This window comes from Amblyomma americanum, chromosome 7 (assembly GCF_052857255.1).
Source record: "Amblyomma americanum isolate KBUSLIRL-KWMA chromosome 7, ASM5285725v1, whole genome shotgun sequence".
Classification (NCBI taxonomy): domain Eukaryota; kingdom Metazoa; phylum Arthropoda; class Arachnida; order Ixodida; family Ixodidae; genus Amblyomma; species Amblyomma americanum.
In genome coordinates, this window is record NC_135503.1 from 72,067,831 (window position 1) to 72,079,739 (window position 11,909).

An 11,909-nucleotide genomic window follows, 5' to 3' on the forward strand; every position below is an offset into this window, starting at 1 on the left:
AAACTTGACAGCGATTATTAATTACCTCCTAGTTTTTCAACATCTGGAAAATGTGTAATTTTCAGCCGGTTGCAATGAGGGTAAAGGTACTAGCAGAAACTTCACCGTCCATAGGCATTCCTGGAGACGCTAAGGTGGCGCCAGAACTGTGCGTCACTGCTATTAACGGTATTCGTTACCCATTCGGAGGGCTACTTGTACACGTGATATAAGAGGGCACATACTTGACAGCTCTTCCCCTTCAGCCCGCCTCCACGTTTAGTGCTGTAAAGCCCCTACATGCGGATGTAAGTACAGTTTTCATATATCTTTCATATTGGTTTAAATATCTTTCCCCGGTTTTTTTTTTCAAGACATTTTGCGTGCTATGTAGGTAATGTCAAACGGTGGCGTGGGTGTCGTCCGTATCTTTTTCGAGTGTACCTTACTTGTTATCCTCACAGTACGTACCGACTCCTTACGTTTGAAACAGGTTCCCTTGTGCCATTCAGAAAACACGTCGAATTATGGGAATCGACTGAAGGTAGACGTTTCGGAAGTTAGGGTGTTTTTGGAATACTTCTTTCAATGTTTTGTTTAGCCTTGCTTGGGTACTTGTTGTGCGGTCCTTCTTCAATTTGCCATATTCTTGAGTGCTGCGTAAGTTGGATATTATATATATATATATATATATATATATATATATATATATATATATATATATATATATATATATATATATATATATATATTTGTGTGTGTGTGTGTGTAACCTAGATAGTGATTGATAGTTGCAATCGATAATTGTGATTGATTGGTAATGGGCAATGTGATCGCCCATTGTGATTGCAATCTAGAATTGGGATTGGTACGAGGTAATTAAGTGCGCTTTACGAGCGGTAATTGATAAGTGCCATTTCGGGAAAAACGGAGAAGGTGCTATCACGTGTACTCCTGAAGCGAAGCGAAGCGTCCTCCTAATTTTTTGGTTACACTCCTGGACCATTCGATTCTTAATGAGAGCTGCGTTTCTTTTTGCATTGTTTATAATTTCCTCCCTTTGGTATTGCATTATGTCCCTGCCTTTATTCATCGACATACCAATATTTTCTATTCGTAAATCTAAGCTTTGAAATTTGATCGCTGCAGACTCATCATTATAAACCATGATTTTCGATCTTTCCGCGCAAAATCAGTCTTGAATCCTCCCCGTCTTTTCCGAAATTCTTTTCCAAGTCCTGCAGGCGCCTCGCAGCGTATGCTACAATTATGTCATCGGCAGTTGTGTCCAGTTGGCCATTTTGAAGCCACGGCACAGTCAACCGTAATCACCTCGTGTCTATCTTTCGTTCAATACCCCTCATGAATATTGTAACCGAATTGACGATAAAAGACATTTTTCCCTATGTCCCTTTATAAACACCTATTTCTACGTCTTCCTTTTCCTTTAAATTGCGAGCTCCGCTGCTGCCCTAGTAAACTTTTTGAACGACATTGTATTTCAGACCACACTTTCTTTTTCAAAATTTTCGATAGCAGGTCACTGTTTAGATTGCCGTAAGCGCGTCCTAAGGGTGTTGACTAATCGCACCGTCGCCCGTGTTTAATAATGTAAACCATGTTAAAGTTAGAAACATCCAGATCTCTTCAGAAACATACTAAAGATGAGAGTACCGGTAATGAGATTTCCTCCAGCAAACGTACTGAGATAATGCATTTTAAGTTACTTGGGAAAGGAAGACAAGCTGGATAACTGCAGAGGTACCCAAAGGATTAAGGCAAGGTCGTCCTCTGTCACCGCTCTTGTTCCAGCGTTTTAAGATAAATACGAAAAAAGTCTACAAGGAAGTAATCAAGGTTATGAAATGTCGCAAAGATTAGGCCGAAAGGTTGTTGAGCAGCGGCTGTCTGGTTTAATCTATTGGGACAAAATTTTGTTAGTAGCATGTATCTAGGAAGATTTGCAAAGACTGGTCGATGGTTGTGGAGACCAAGAAGATGCTCTAGGTTTTTATTTTAGCGCAGTTAAGCGAGATGCGATAATTATGAACGCACAACTGATAAGGTGCTCACAAACAAGGCCATAAAAAATCTTGAGTGGCTGAACAAAATTATATTGGGGTGTGACTAAACGAAAGAGAGATGCACACGGAAAGGCGCGAACTGCCTCTTAGGTCAAAAGGGTGAAGAGGCGCCAGGATAATGAAATATAGGTCATTGTGGGGACACAATAATTGTGAGGTACTCAGAAGAATTTGGAAAGGAACAATGGTGCCAGGGCTTGCTTTCGAGAATGCAGTTTTGTGCCTAAGGGCCCAAGTTCAGTCGTGATTAGAAATGAATGAGAGGGCTGCTGGAAGATTGGCTTGACGTGCCCATGGCGAAACTACAAATGAGGCAGTGATGTCGGATATGGGCTCGGCATGGTTCGAAGCACGGGAAGTTCACAGTAAAATATTATATGAAGCACGCTTGAGTGATTTCGACGATAACAGGTGGGCATTTAAGGTACTTAAATACAGATACAGAAAAAGCGTTGATTCTCAATGGCAAAAAAAAGGATCACGAAACGAACCAGACAGTATGCAGGACCCAAGGATATAGAAATGAAGAGCTTTAAACAAGAGGCAATAAACGCAGGAAGTAAAAACTCGTCCGTCCGTCCGTCCGTCCGTTCGTTTGTTCGCTGCGCTGTTTCGGAGTGTTTCTCCCCGGCAAGTGTTCAGGGGGACAGAACGAATATATTGTTCACTTCACAATGTAAGTGATCATTTTTCAGTCAGTCTTCTACCTAACCACGTGGCAACATGCCATTTTTTCTTTACACGCTCAGCGTAGCATGTAACATAAAGTGAGGTTTCTACGCTCCATTAAACTTCACTGGTGAGACGTCATGCGCGGAAAAAAAAAAGTCTGAAGGAAAGGAGTAAGCTTCGAATTTGAAACATTTATTTACTTAAAAGATTGCATTTGTTCATACCTTACAAGCAGAAGAGAGCTAATATTGCAGCACCTATGCTTGCCTTCATTTCGTTGGCTCGTCAGGCACAGGCGATTTTTGGGCAGCACCTTGGATATGGTCCTGTACCGCTTAACAGCCTACAGCCGGCCCCTGCCTCAGCACCAGCGCACCTGTTGGGAAACGTGTCATATACATCAAGTGCACAAGAGATTCATACCCTTTTTTTGTAAAAGTATGTTTTTCAAAATTTTTCGCATTTGGTGCAAGTGCCATTCACTAAAGCTCCCTTCCGTGGCTGATACCCTTAAATGTGCTAAGGTGCGTAATTATGCGTTTTATATCGACAAATATTGTGTTAGAGGAACCACACACTTCCCACGTGTACATAGAATTAAAGAGCACTAAGGCAGGCAGCAAGCAGCAAAAAGTGTACACCACATGCTCGGACTCGCAATTGCGTGTTGAAACGCAAAACAGAGAATATGTAAGTAGACACACCAAAAAACTGCGCGCAAAACAACAGCAATATTGAAAAAAATCTGTCAGGGATTCTTAGATATAAATTATGCCATATGCAAAGAGCTAAAGGGTCACTAACACATGTGTGCTAGTTCTTACAGAGAGAATAGACATACGAGACCTCCCTCGTCAACTGATTAAGATGCCATTCACAAAACTGTTATTTGAGGAAGAAAAGGCACACACTGTAGGCATTCACTGTATTGCTACCCTACTTTTGAAGAAGGCAGCTTTCCCAAAGAGCTAGATTTCGGGTCGTATTAGATGCGTTTATTGATTAAACCCTTATTTCCGAGTAAGAACTTTTGGTTTCCGTTGTCTCTTCGTCGCTTGTATTTTTATAATGTTTTCTGTAAGGCGCAGTACCAACTAGCTGAATTATATGAATAACTGTCATCAGTACGTATGTACTGCTCTTCATTCCTGCTCTGAGAATGGTAGTAGCAGCAGACGTTTGTTGTACAATAGCGGAGCAAATCTAATGAGCATGACGCATCAAGAGGTTTCTAAATGCCATTTTTAAATGCCTTATCAAGCACATTGTTTAGTACGCATTATTATGTGCTTTAAAATTGCACAAGATAAGGCCAAACAATTTTAAAACTCAGGATTACATGACTAGTTCATTATTCATGGAGACTAGAAGTGCGCTGCCTTTAGAGTTGTGAAAAAAACTTTTCAAATGAATGGGCGACAGAGCTTAGCCAATAAAGTGTAAATGCTGTTTAGTTGAAAATGAGATGTTCATAGGCCATAATTATGCAGATTGAAAAAGGTACGTTTTCGGCATATCTTAATGAACTACTCAGTCATTTTAAGATGGGCAAAATTTCGAATGTGAGGAAATGAAACGCTACACGTCCACAGAGGATATTGGTGTGTCCAGGCGCTGCAGACACTCCGAAGTATTACACAGCTGTAGGAAGTCCTAACGCGTTTACCTTCTTTAAAAAATGCCGGCGCCTTTAGATTTAGGGAGGGAGCCCGAGCACGTTTTACGTAAAATCAGACAGTAGATGAAAACTGTCTTGCATGTCGGGAGGTAAATACAGTGGGAGTAACCTTTATAGAGAAGCCTACTTGTGGTATTTTCGGTTCCGTCCCACTACGACCTAAGCACAAGCTTCTATAAACTGTTCTCTCTGTTCGTAATACACTCTCTTTAGGGTTCTTTTTGCATCGTTTTACGCTCACAGTGCATAATTTTGCTAAAAGATAAGGTAAACAGTTAGGTTCAGGCAAAAAGAGCTCCTGCACTCTTTTACAGCTAGAGTAAGGCAGAAGTTGTTATTACTAAGGTATTTTAGATATTTGCCCGCTTAATCATTGCACTTTGGCCGATGATTCCTCAAAAAATGTTTGTAAAGATAGTGTTGCCGCAGCACAAGAGCTCTGCAGGATTTCTAAAATGCAGCATCCATTTCAGTTCTAATGCTCTTTTATTAGAGCGTGCCTTAGGGGAGCAGGAAAGGTTCATTATTAGAAGCAACCTTGCTGCTGCTGCCTGTTCATCTGTTTGTGTGAGTTCTTTCATCTCATACGAAGCGTTGTCACTTTCATTGTATCTTTATCTGCGTATGATGGCAGAAGGTCACCTGACCTTGTGGTGTCTCACGACCACCCCACCGTGGAAGTTGGGAGCCTGCTCAAAGCGTTGTGAGCCCCCTACCCACCGTACCTGACGACATTTATAATAATCCAAACTAATTCGATTCAGTTGCCAGCTGTCCACTATGTCGTGAAAATTGAAAATCGAAAAACAAGGGAAGGGCTCACCACGTCATTGAGAATTCAACGCGGAGGCTGCCAATAAGCCAAATTTTTGGCTAACGAAGGACGCGTATTCGCACGATTTGCAGTGTCATGGTGGTGAAATGGTTGCGTTGAACTTATTTGTGTTAATGCAATTGCCAATGACCATGGTTGGCAGGATGTGAGAGTGCCTAAAGGTCATGTGTCCTCTCTCGACCAATAGAGACTGGTTGCGAAATCGCATGCTATGATATATATTGTTATCTTATTAAAATGTAGTTAGAAAGGAGTCAGCGACAAAATAAACAGCAACTTAAGTGTCAGATAATGAAAAATATGAATTTGCATACCGCTCAACTTGCACCTGATTGGACTGGCCATCGCATGAAGCCCGCTCGCAGGGGTTTACAAGATCAACTGACTGGCCAACTGGAATCATGCTCCCTTGGTATTCGCACTGACCTGTGGAGAAGCATTTTATAGATGACATGTGTTATGCAGGAATGTAATGCACTTAAATGTCCCCTAATGAGCGAAGACAAGCGTACTTATTAATAGTCCTCGAGGCCTTCCTGGTTATTTGCAATATAATTTATTAATGCAGGATTGCATTCATTAGATACATGTTAAAGTGTCTTTTGCGGCAGATTTCTGTACATCTGTGCGTCTCTACTACGAGAAAACGTTAGAAAACGGGAATCTGTTATCATAGTCGCACGCAGACAGAATGTAGTTGAAAGAAACAGTTGCGAAAGAAAGGATTAAATGAATACGCGTTTCGCAGCAACCACGCCCACTGAAGCATTTGGTGCTCTAGCAGATCAAGTTCCTATGTCCAACTTGGAAAAATTACTGCCATATGCAGGCACAGACGAGTTGTAACTTTTATTAAATATTATTATAATTATTCTTAATCATTATCAGTTATTAACTATTAACGAACAGGCTCGTCGCAGCAGTAATGTACAGAGCAGTCCAGTGTTAAAGGGAGCATGCGATCGCGTGACCTCCGCGCTTCGCGAATCCGCACTGCCTAGATGCGGCGAGAATGAGCAGCATCAGGTGAATGCGCAAAACGACCAGCTGCCAGGTTTATTTCACATGCGCCTTGTGCCGTTAATTCCCGCATGTCCTCGGAGGTAGCGCTGCGCTAAGCGCGGAGGCAACCAGTTCACATGTTGCATTTAAGAGTGGACCGACCGTTGACGGACAAGCGGTTGCTTCAGCAACAACTTAAACAATGGTGATGACCTTTCGCATTTGGTCAAACATTGTCTAGAATGTAAAGTCATGAAAAAGAAAAAGAAAAAATGCACTGCATTATTCAATCAAACCCGTGTGCTATACACCCACAGTGATCAGACGACACGAGAAGTTGTCGAGGCTTTTCACATCGCAGGGGATCAACTGAAGTGCGTCAGCAAACCTTCTGTGTTCCTTTGCGATAGGGAGATGAATTATCTCGGGAGCACCTGACGAATGTTGCGTTTCATGTTTTTAGTTTTTTGTGTTGCTTTTTCCCTTTGATTGTTTCTTCATATAAGAAGGTTTCATTGAATAAACCTTTTAGTTGCGAGTCAGCGCTTGTCCTGTTTCCCTTCTTTTCTTGTCCCTTGTAGTTCGCGCTGTTCAAATCATGAGATACCCCCAGTAGTACCCTCACCCCTCCCCTCCCGTCTAAAAGAAAAAAAGTAGGCGAGTTGCAGCAACTACCTCCGTCCGAGCAATTTGAAGGAAAATTTATTGGGCTCCAGAAACAATTGAAAAAATAATGATTACAAGAACAAGCCAAGTGCAAGCACCGGCCTATTTTTCAAAGTGACGCGTTGACCACGTTCTCAAAAGATAAATTCTTTTCCGAAGGTGAAAATATGACTAGTTAAAAAGCCGAAAAACTGCAAAAAGACTCGTCTTCGCCGAAAACGTGTCGATGGTGCGTCGTTAACAAATATCTGCTTTCCTCTTTTGCTACAGAATGAAGTCGGTGCTACAGCAACAGATACTGCCCATACACCCCTGTCATCTACATGCCAGTCATATAAGGTGATGCAAATGGCATTTGCTAATGTAATGGTTAGCGTGGAATATGGCCTGCCTTCACTGCAGTACACGTATATGTCAATTGGGTTCAAAGCCTTTAAGCAATGAGATCATTTGCGTAGCGTCCGCAGAAACAGCTGAGACTACTTCCGATTGCTGCGAAAAATTAAAAAAGAGGGCGCAAACGCCACAATGAGACTTTGAGGTAAAAGGCATGACATAAGATGAGACAGTCAAGAAACCGGCACTTCAGCACCGCTGCTCTCTTAACGAGGAGAGGCTCAGCAGGGAGCAGCCGTGTTTGTCACCGAATTGCCTGCTGCAAAAAGCACACCTTGGCGACTCACTGATGCGGGCAAATGGGCAAAGACGCGTCCAGGCACGCGTGTGAAGGGTGGGGACAAAACGTTCTCTTGGAACTATCGAGTGGCGAGAACAGGATGGGCCACAGAGGCAGTGCGGTACGATATGTCGGAACTTGCCTCTGGAGTTTGCTTTGTGTACATGTAGTATTTCTTCAGTCTTGTCTAACTTTGATTAATCCTTTATTATTTAAACACCAAACGTTTAAAGCCTGTTACATTAGTGTAAATTCAACTACAAAATTCACAGTAGGATGGTAAACTGTTCGTAATACATGAATGCACGTCCACAGGGCGCGTTATAGTCGGGTAATATAAGGTCAATGAAAATATTTTTGTTTCATGCGCGAAAAAAAACCTATTTAAGAGCATTTCTCTGTTTCATAAAGCCATATCAAGTTACTGCGCTTGGAGGGTAAAAGGTGTGAAAGTTTATACTCCCTGACGCACATATTCAGCCATGCAATAAAGTTGTGTTCGTTTTATGGACCAAAAGCAATTGTAGTCATCGTGCGCCACACACAATATTGAACTATCAGTATGATATATTTTAAGTCGACGTAGCTTGAACACATGCTACTATCCTTTTCAGCTTATCATCGTGGAGCTTCTGGCCCTGGTACGCCACTCGGGAAATTTCTGTTAGCAAACCATCAAGACGATTGAAAGCTCCAGGAAACCAGTTACTTCCTCGCGAGATAATTATTATATTATATGCAATTGTTACTTTCTGCAGGACCTGTATGACATTCTAGTCGAATGTTAATTACCTTGAGTTTTGCATTTCTGTTTACTATTGGAGTATTTAATTATTATGTTTACTTAATAACGCGTTGTATTTAAGCCTGAACACCATGAAGTATCCTGAGCCGGAAATTGTACATTTAGGATTGAAAGACAAGAAGTATCCATGGTGAAAAATAAAAGCATTAGCTATTAAGCGCCAAAGGAATAAGTGCGAACCACACAGTGGTTTAGCAAGAAAAAAGAAGTTTGTTTCTATTCTTTCCTGGACTTGGCTTTAGGTTTCTTGCCTTCACTTCGCAACGCTGCCTATTTTGGCAACGCGTTATTCCTTGATCCTCTTTTGAAGCACGTCTAGTAATCATCTGATCCTCATATACAAGGTTTCTGCGATGTTGTATACGAATAGGCTTACAATACCTAAACCCTGCTAGTCAGGACGCACATGTAATGTAACTGGACAAGACGGAATCATAGTGCACTGATTAAAGGGCATTCTAGCTTTCATTGGCTTATTTGGCAGGGGCTCGCCGCTGATTTGATTTTAACTAAATGTAAGCGCCGCAGTGAAAGAAAAGAAGCTAGGCGGCATATAAAAAGGGTATATAAAACAATTTTACTGCAATCGCACATATTAAGACTTGGGAAGTGTCCACATAGCTGCAAACGGGTAATTCAAGCAACAGGAAATAGATGTCCTGGTTCTCTATTTTGTGAATCTTTGATAAGGTGATGACGATAATGTACCGAGCAAATCACTTCATCATTTAAATTGCGGTGGCCACATCGGTTCGTGCTGCATTTATTGGAATCCATCTATTAACTGAGCGGTAAAAAACGCGAAATGGAGGTAGTGCGTCGCCAGGACTACTCAGGTAGACGAAGAAAAAAGTAGTAGGGCGAAGTTCACTAATTATGAAGGTTTTTTATATATATATACTTAACAGACAAGTCTAGTGCACTTCCTGCCGATTTCATCTATCGCACTGCTTCGAATTGCGCTACACTGCTAACGTATCAGAGTAGCTGTTCGGGCGAGTTGGTATGTAATGACGAAACTTTTAACGCTTGCAAACGAGGGAGAACATGAAAAAGACAACTCGTGCGCTTCTTTGGAAGAGCTAGAAATTTCGCCATGACATGAAAACTCACTCGAATAGCCACTCTGATCAACTTCATTTCTGGTTAATCTGGCCCTAGTGCATGTATTTTCGTATTCATGTTCATCTCGTTTGCAAGCGCTAAATGTTTCGTCATGCTAAAGTATCTAAAAGAATTCAAGCTATCTGCTAGGCTAGAACCTTAATTGCTCTAGGCATAAGAAGTTACACCAAGCAAAATCTTGTTTAAAAGCGATAAAATTCCTTTTCTATATATTTGTACTTCATTACAGCGGCACTAGAGAAGGATATGTTCGACAAAATGAAAGAAATCACCCAGAGAGTTTTTTTATTCTGGCATTAATACCAGTCCCTACGAAACAGATTAACACAGCGCAATGGAACGTGGAGACGATAGAAGAAACACGAAATACAGGACAGCACCCATCCTGTGTTTCGTGTTTCTTCAATCGTTCCCTCGTTCCGTTGCGCTGTGTTAATCTGTTTCGTGGAAAGTATGAACCAACTAGCCCACACAATTCTTTTAGACAATATCAGTCCTTCTTTGGTGAAACGTGCATCACGTTTCCTATAGTCTTTACCCACTATGCGCAGAACACATACGCGAAATTTCAAGAACATGCGGACTCAGTGTAACGTCACACACTGAAAACGTAAATCATGCAGAAGCAACACGCAAATGATCCGGCAACAACTGTCAGTATATGGAAAGCGGACTAATTTCCGCACACATTTTCATGTCATACGGACTCCTTATTTCCACAACTCTATGCGCGCAGCTCACACGCAACACTTCGGTAGTACTCTATTGGCTATGTTTGCCACAGGCAGCAATATGCAGATTCAATACGCAAGAGGTGGAAATTTCACTTTTACCACCTACTTTGCCTATTGTAACTGGCTGCCAGTTATATCTTCTCGACATCCTAATGAATTCCGAAAGCGGCTCAGGAAATAGATGTTTTACAGTCTCAAGATTCACGAGACAGCAGAATGCAAGAAGCAAATAATGAAGCGAGTAACGAAATGTCATGGCTTTTGCTGAGCACAAGAACTTGGCTTCGAATCACGGCGGTGGGTGACAAACTTAAGGTGGACACTAAATGCAAAAAAAAATATCCGGCTATTTATAATGGCTAAGCGCGCAATATCGTGCAGTAGGAGCAGTTACGGTGGGCAGTTAAGGTCCTTTCGTGCAAAATTAATTTGACCTAAAAGTCTTTAATATAAAGGTCCTTGGCCTATTGGCCGCCTAATCACCTTTAGCCGGAAGGAAATAACCATGAAAGTCTTCTTTACGCTAAAGGCCTTTATCTAGAAGTCATTTACCTTGAAGGTCTTCATCCCCCAGCAGATGGGTGAAAAATGCGCCTAGTAATGCAACCGCGTTAAAAAATATATTGGGACTTAAATCCGCGTTCAACTAGCGTGGCAGGGTGCACCTAATCAGATGCTCAATGACGCCGTCTCTATTTCCTCCATATTTCGCACTTAAGCACGGTGCAATGAAATTAACAGTTACCATGCATGATAGATTCAACCAAATAGAATATGAAGGAGCCGACACACGTACCGTTTGTGATCACAGTGGGTACCGAGAACGTAGAAGCTTCGCACATATACATCCATTGGAGAAGGGTGGCCACCAGTGGAAATAGAACTCGGGTTCTTGAAGGTGTCCTCATGTTACCGTTCTCCGTGCTGAAGCAAAATGCCAAACCTAGCTTTAACACTCTTCGTCGCTGCTGACGCCGAGTAGGTATCTCTGGAAATGGTGATTATATGCAAGCACCCCCTCAGTGCCACTCACCTAGCAAGACCTAGTGCGCTCTTGGCAAAAGCCGACTTTTGCTGCGCCCACAAGTCACACCGGCAGCGCTGGAGTGTCAAATCAACACATGCCGTGCTAAGGTATAGCGCAGAGGTGAGGTGATCTTCGCTTCTTTGCCGGTACAGACTCGGATGCCAGAAAAGAATAACACAGATTGTTATTCATGACGACGGAAAGCATATTTATCTGTTTGTCAAGTCTTCAAGAATTTCTGCGAACCGTAAAATCTTCGCAAATATTTCTAAAGAAAGCAGGAAGGTAAGCACGTCCACACACAGAAAAAGACGAACTTTCTTGGAACACGAGCACGAAAGTTAATGGAATGCCAGAGCGTGCCTCAGCTTGTCTACACGCTCGCCAGGTAAGCTTCAAGTCAGCTGTTCAAGCTTAGGCTTGTAAATCACGTAACTCGTTAAGCCCGCTAATAACAAGACGAGGCGTCCGCAAACGTACTCGCTTGCGCTTCATATGCTTCTCTTTGGCGCGAACGTAGGCCTCTGAGCTCCTGAGATTGCTTATGCCAACAGGCAGCTGTGAGCAGTGACATATTTCTCTCGGGAGCCTCGCCTAGTGCATGACTCAGAAAAACTTACTACTGT

The 11,909-nt window shown here is 42.2% G+C and overlaps 1 protein-coding gene across 2 annotated transcripts; it reads right to left on the reverse strand.

Annotated features, from left to right (window-relative positions):
* Positions 1-2,911: 2,911 nt before the first annotated feature.
* Positions 2,912-11,646, reverse strand: LOC144097216 (complement inhibitor CirpT2-like). 2 transcript variants are annotated; one of them, XM_077629968.1, is made up of 4 exons: positions 11,290-11,646; positions 11,053-11,180; positions 5,563-5,674; positions 2,912-3,111 (listed from the first exon to the last, which is right to left on the reverse strand). In XM_077629968.1, exons 2-4 carry the CDS (start codon positions 11,162-11,164, stop codon positions 3,021-3,023), a joined length of 315 nt encoding a protein of 104 aa, XP_077486094.1. In that variant the 5' UTR covers positions 11,165-11,180; positions 11,290-11,646; the 3' UTR covers positions 2,912-3,020. The 2 variants fall into 2 exon arrangements, with proteins under 2 accessions (XP_077486094.1, XP_077486093.1); XM_077629967.1 differs by lacking the exon at positions 11,290-11,646 and having other exon boundaries at positions 11,053-11,283.
* Between the last annotated feature and the right edge of the window lie 263 nt (positions 11,647-11,909).

Excerpts from the sequence above, each read along its gene's own strand:
- LOC144097216 (XM_077629968.1), bottom strand. The coding sequence starts at position 11,164 with ATGAGGACACCTTCAAGAACCCGAGTTCTATTTCCACTGGTGGCCACC. Across the intron at positions 5,675-11,052 it reads ACCCACTGTGATCACAAACG|GTCAGTGCGAATACCAAGGG; the intron begins GTACGTGTGTCG and ends GCTTCTCCACAG. Across the intron at positions 3,112-5,562 it reads AATCAGGTGCAAGTTGAGCG|GTGCGCTGGTGCTGAGGCAG; the intron begins GTATGCAAATTC and ends GTTTCCCAACAG.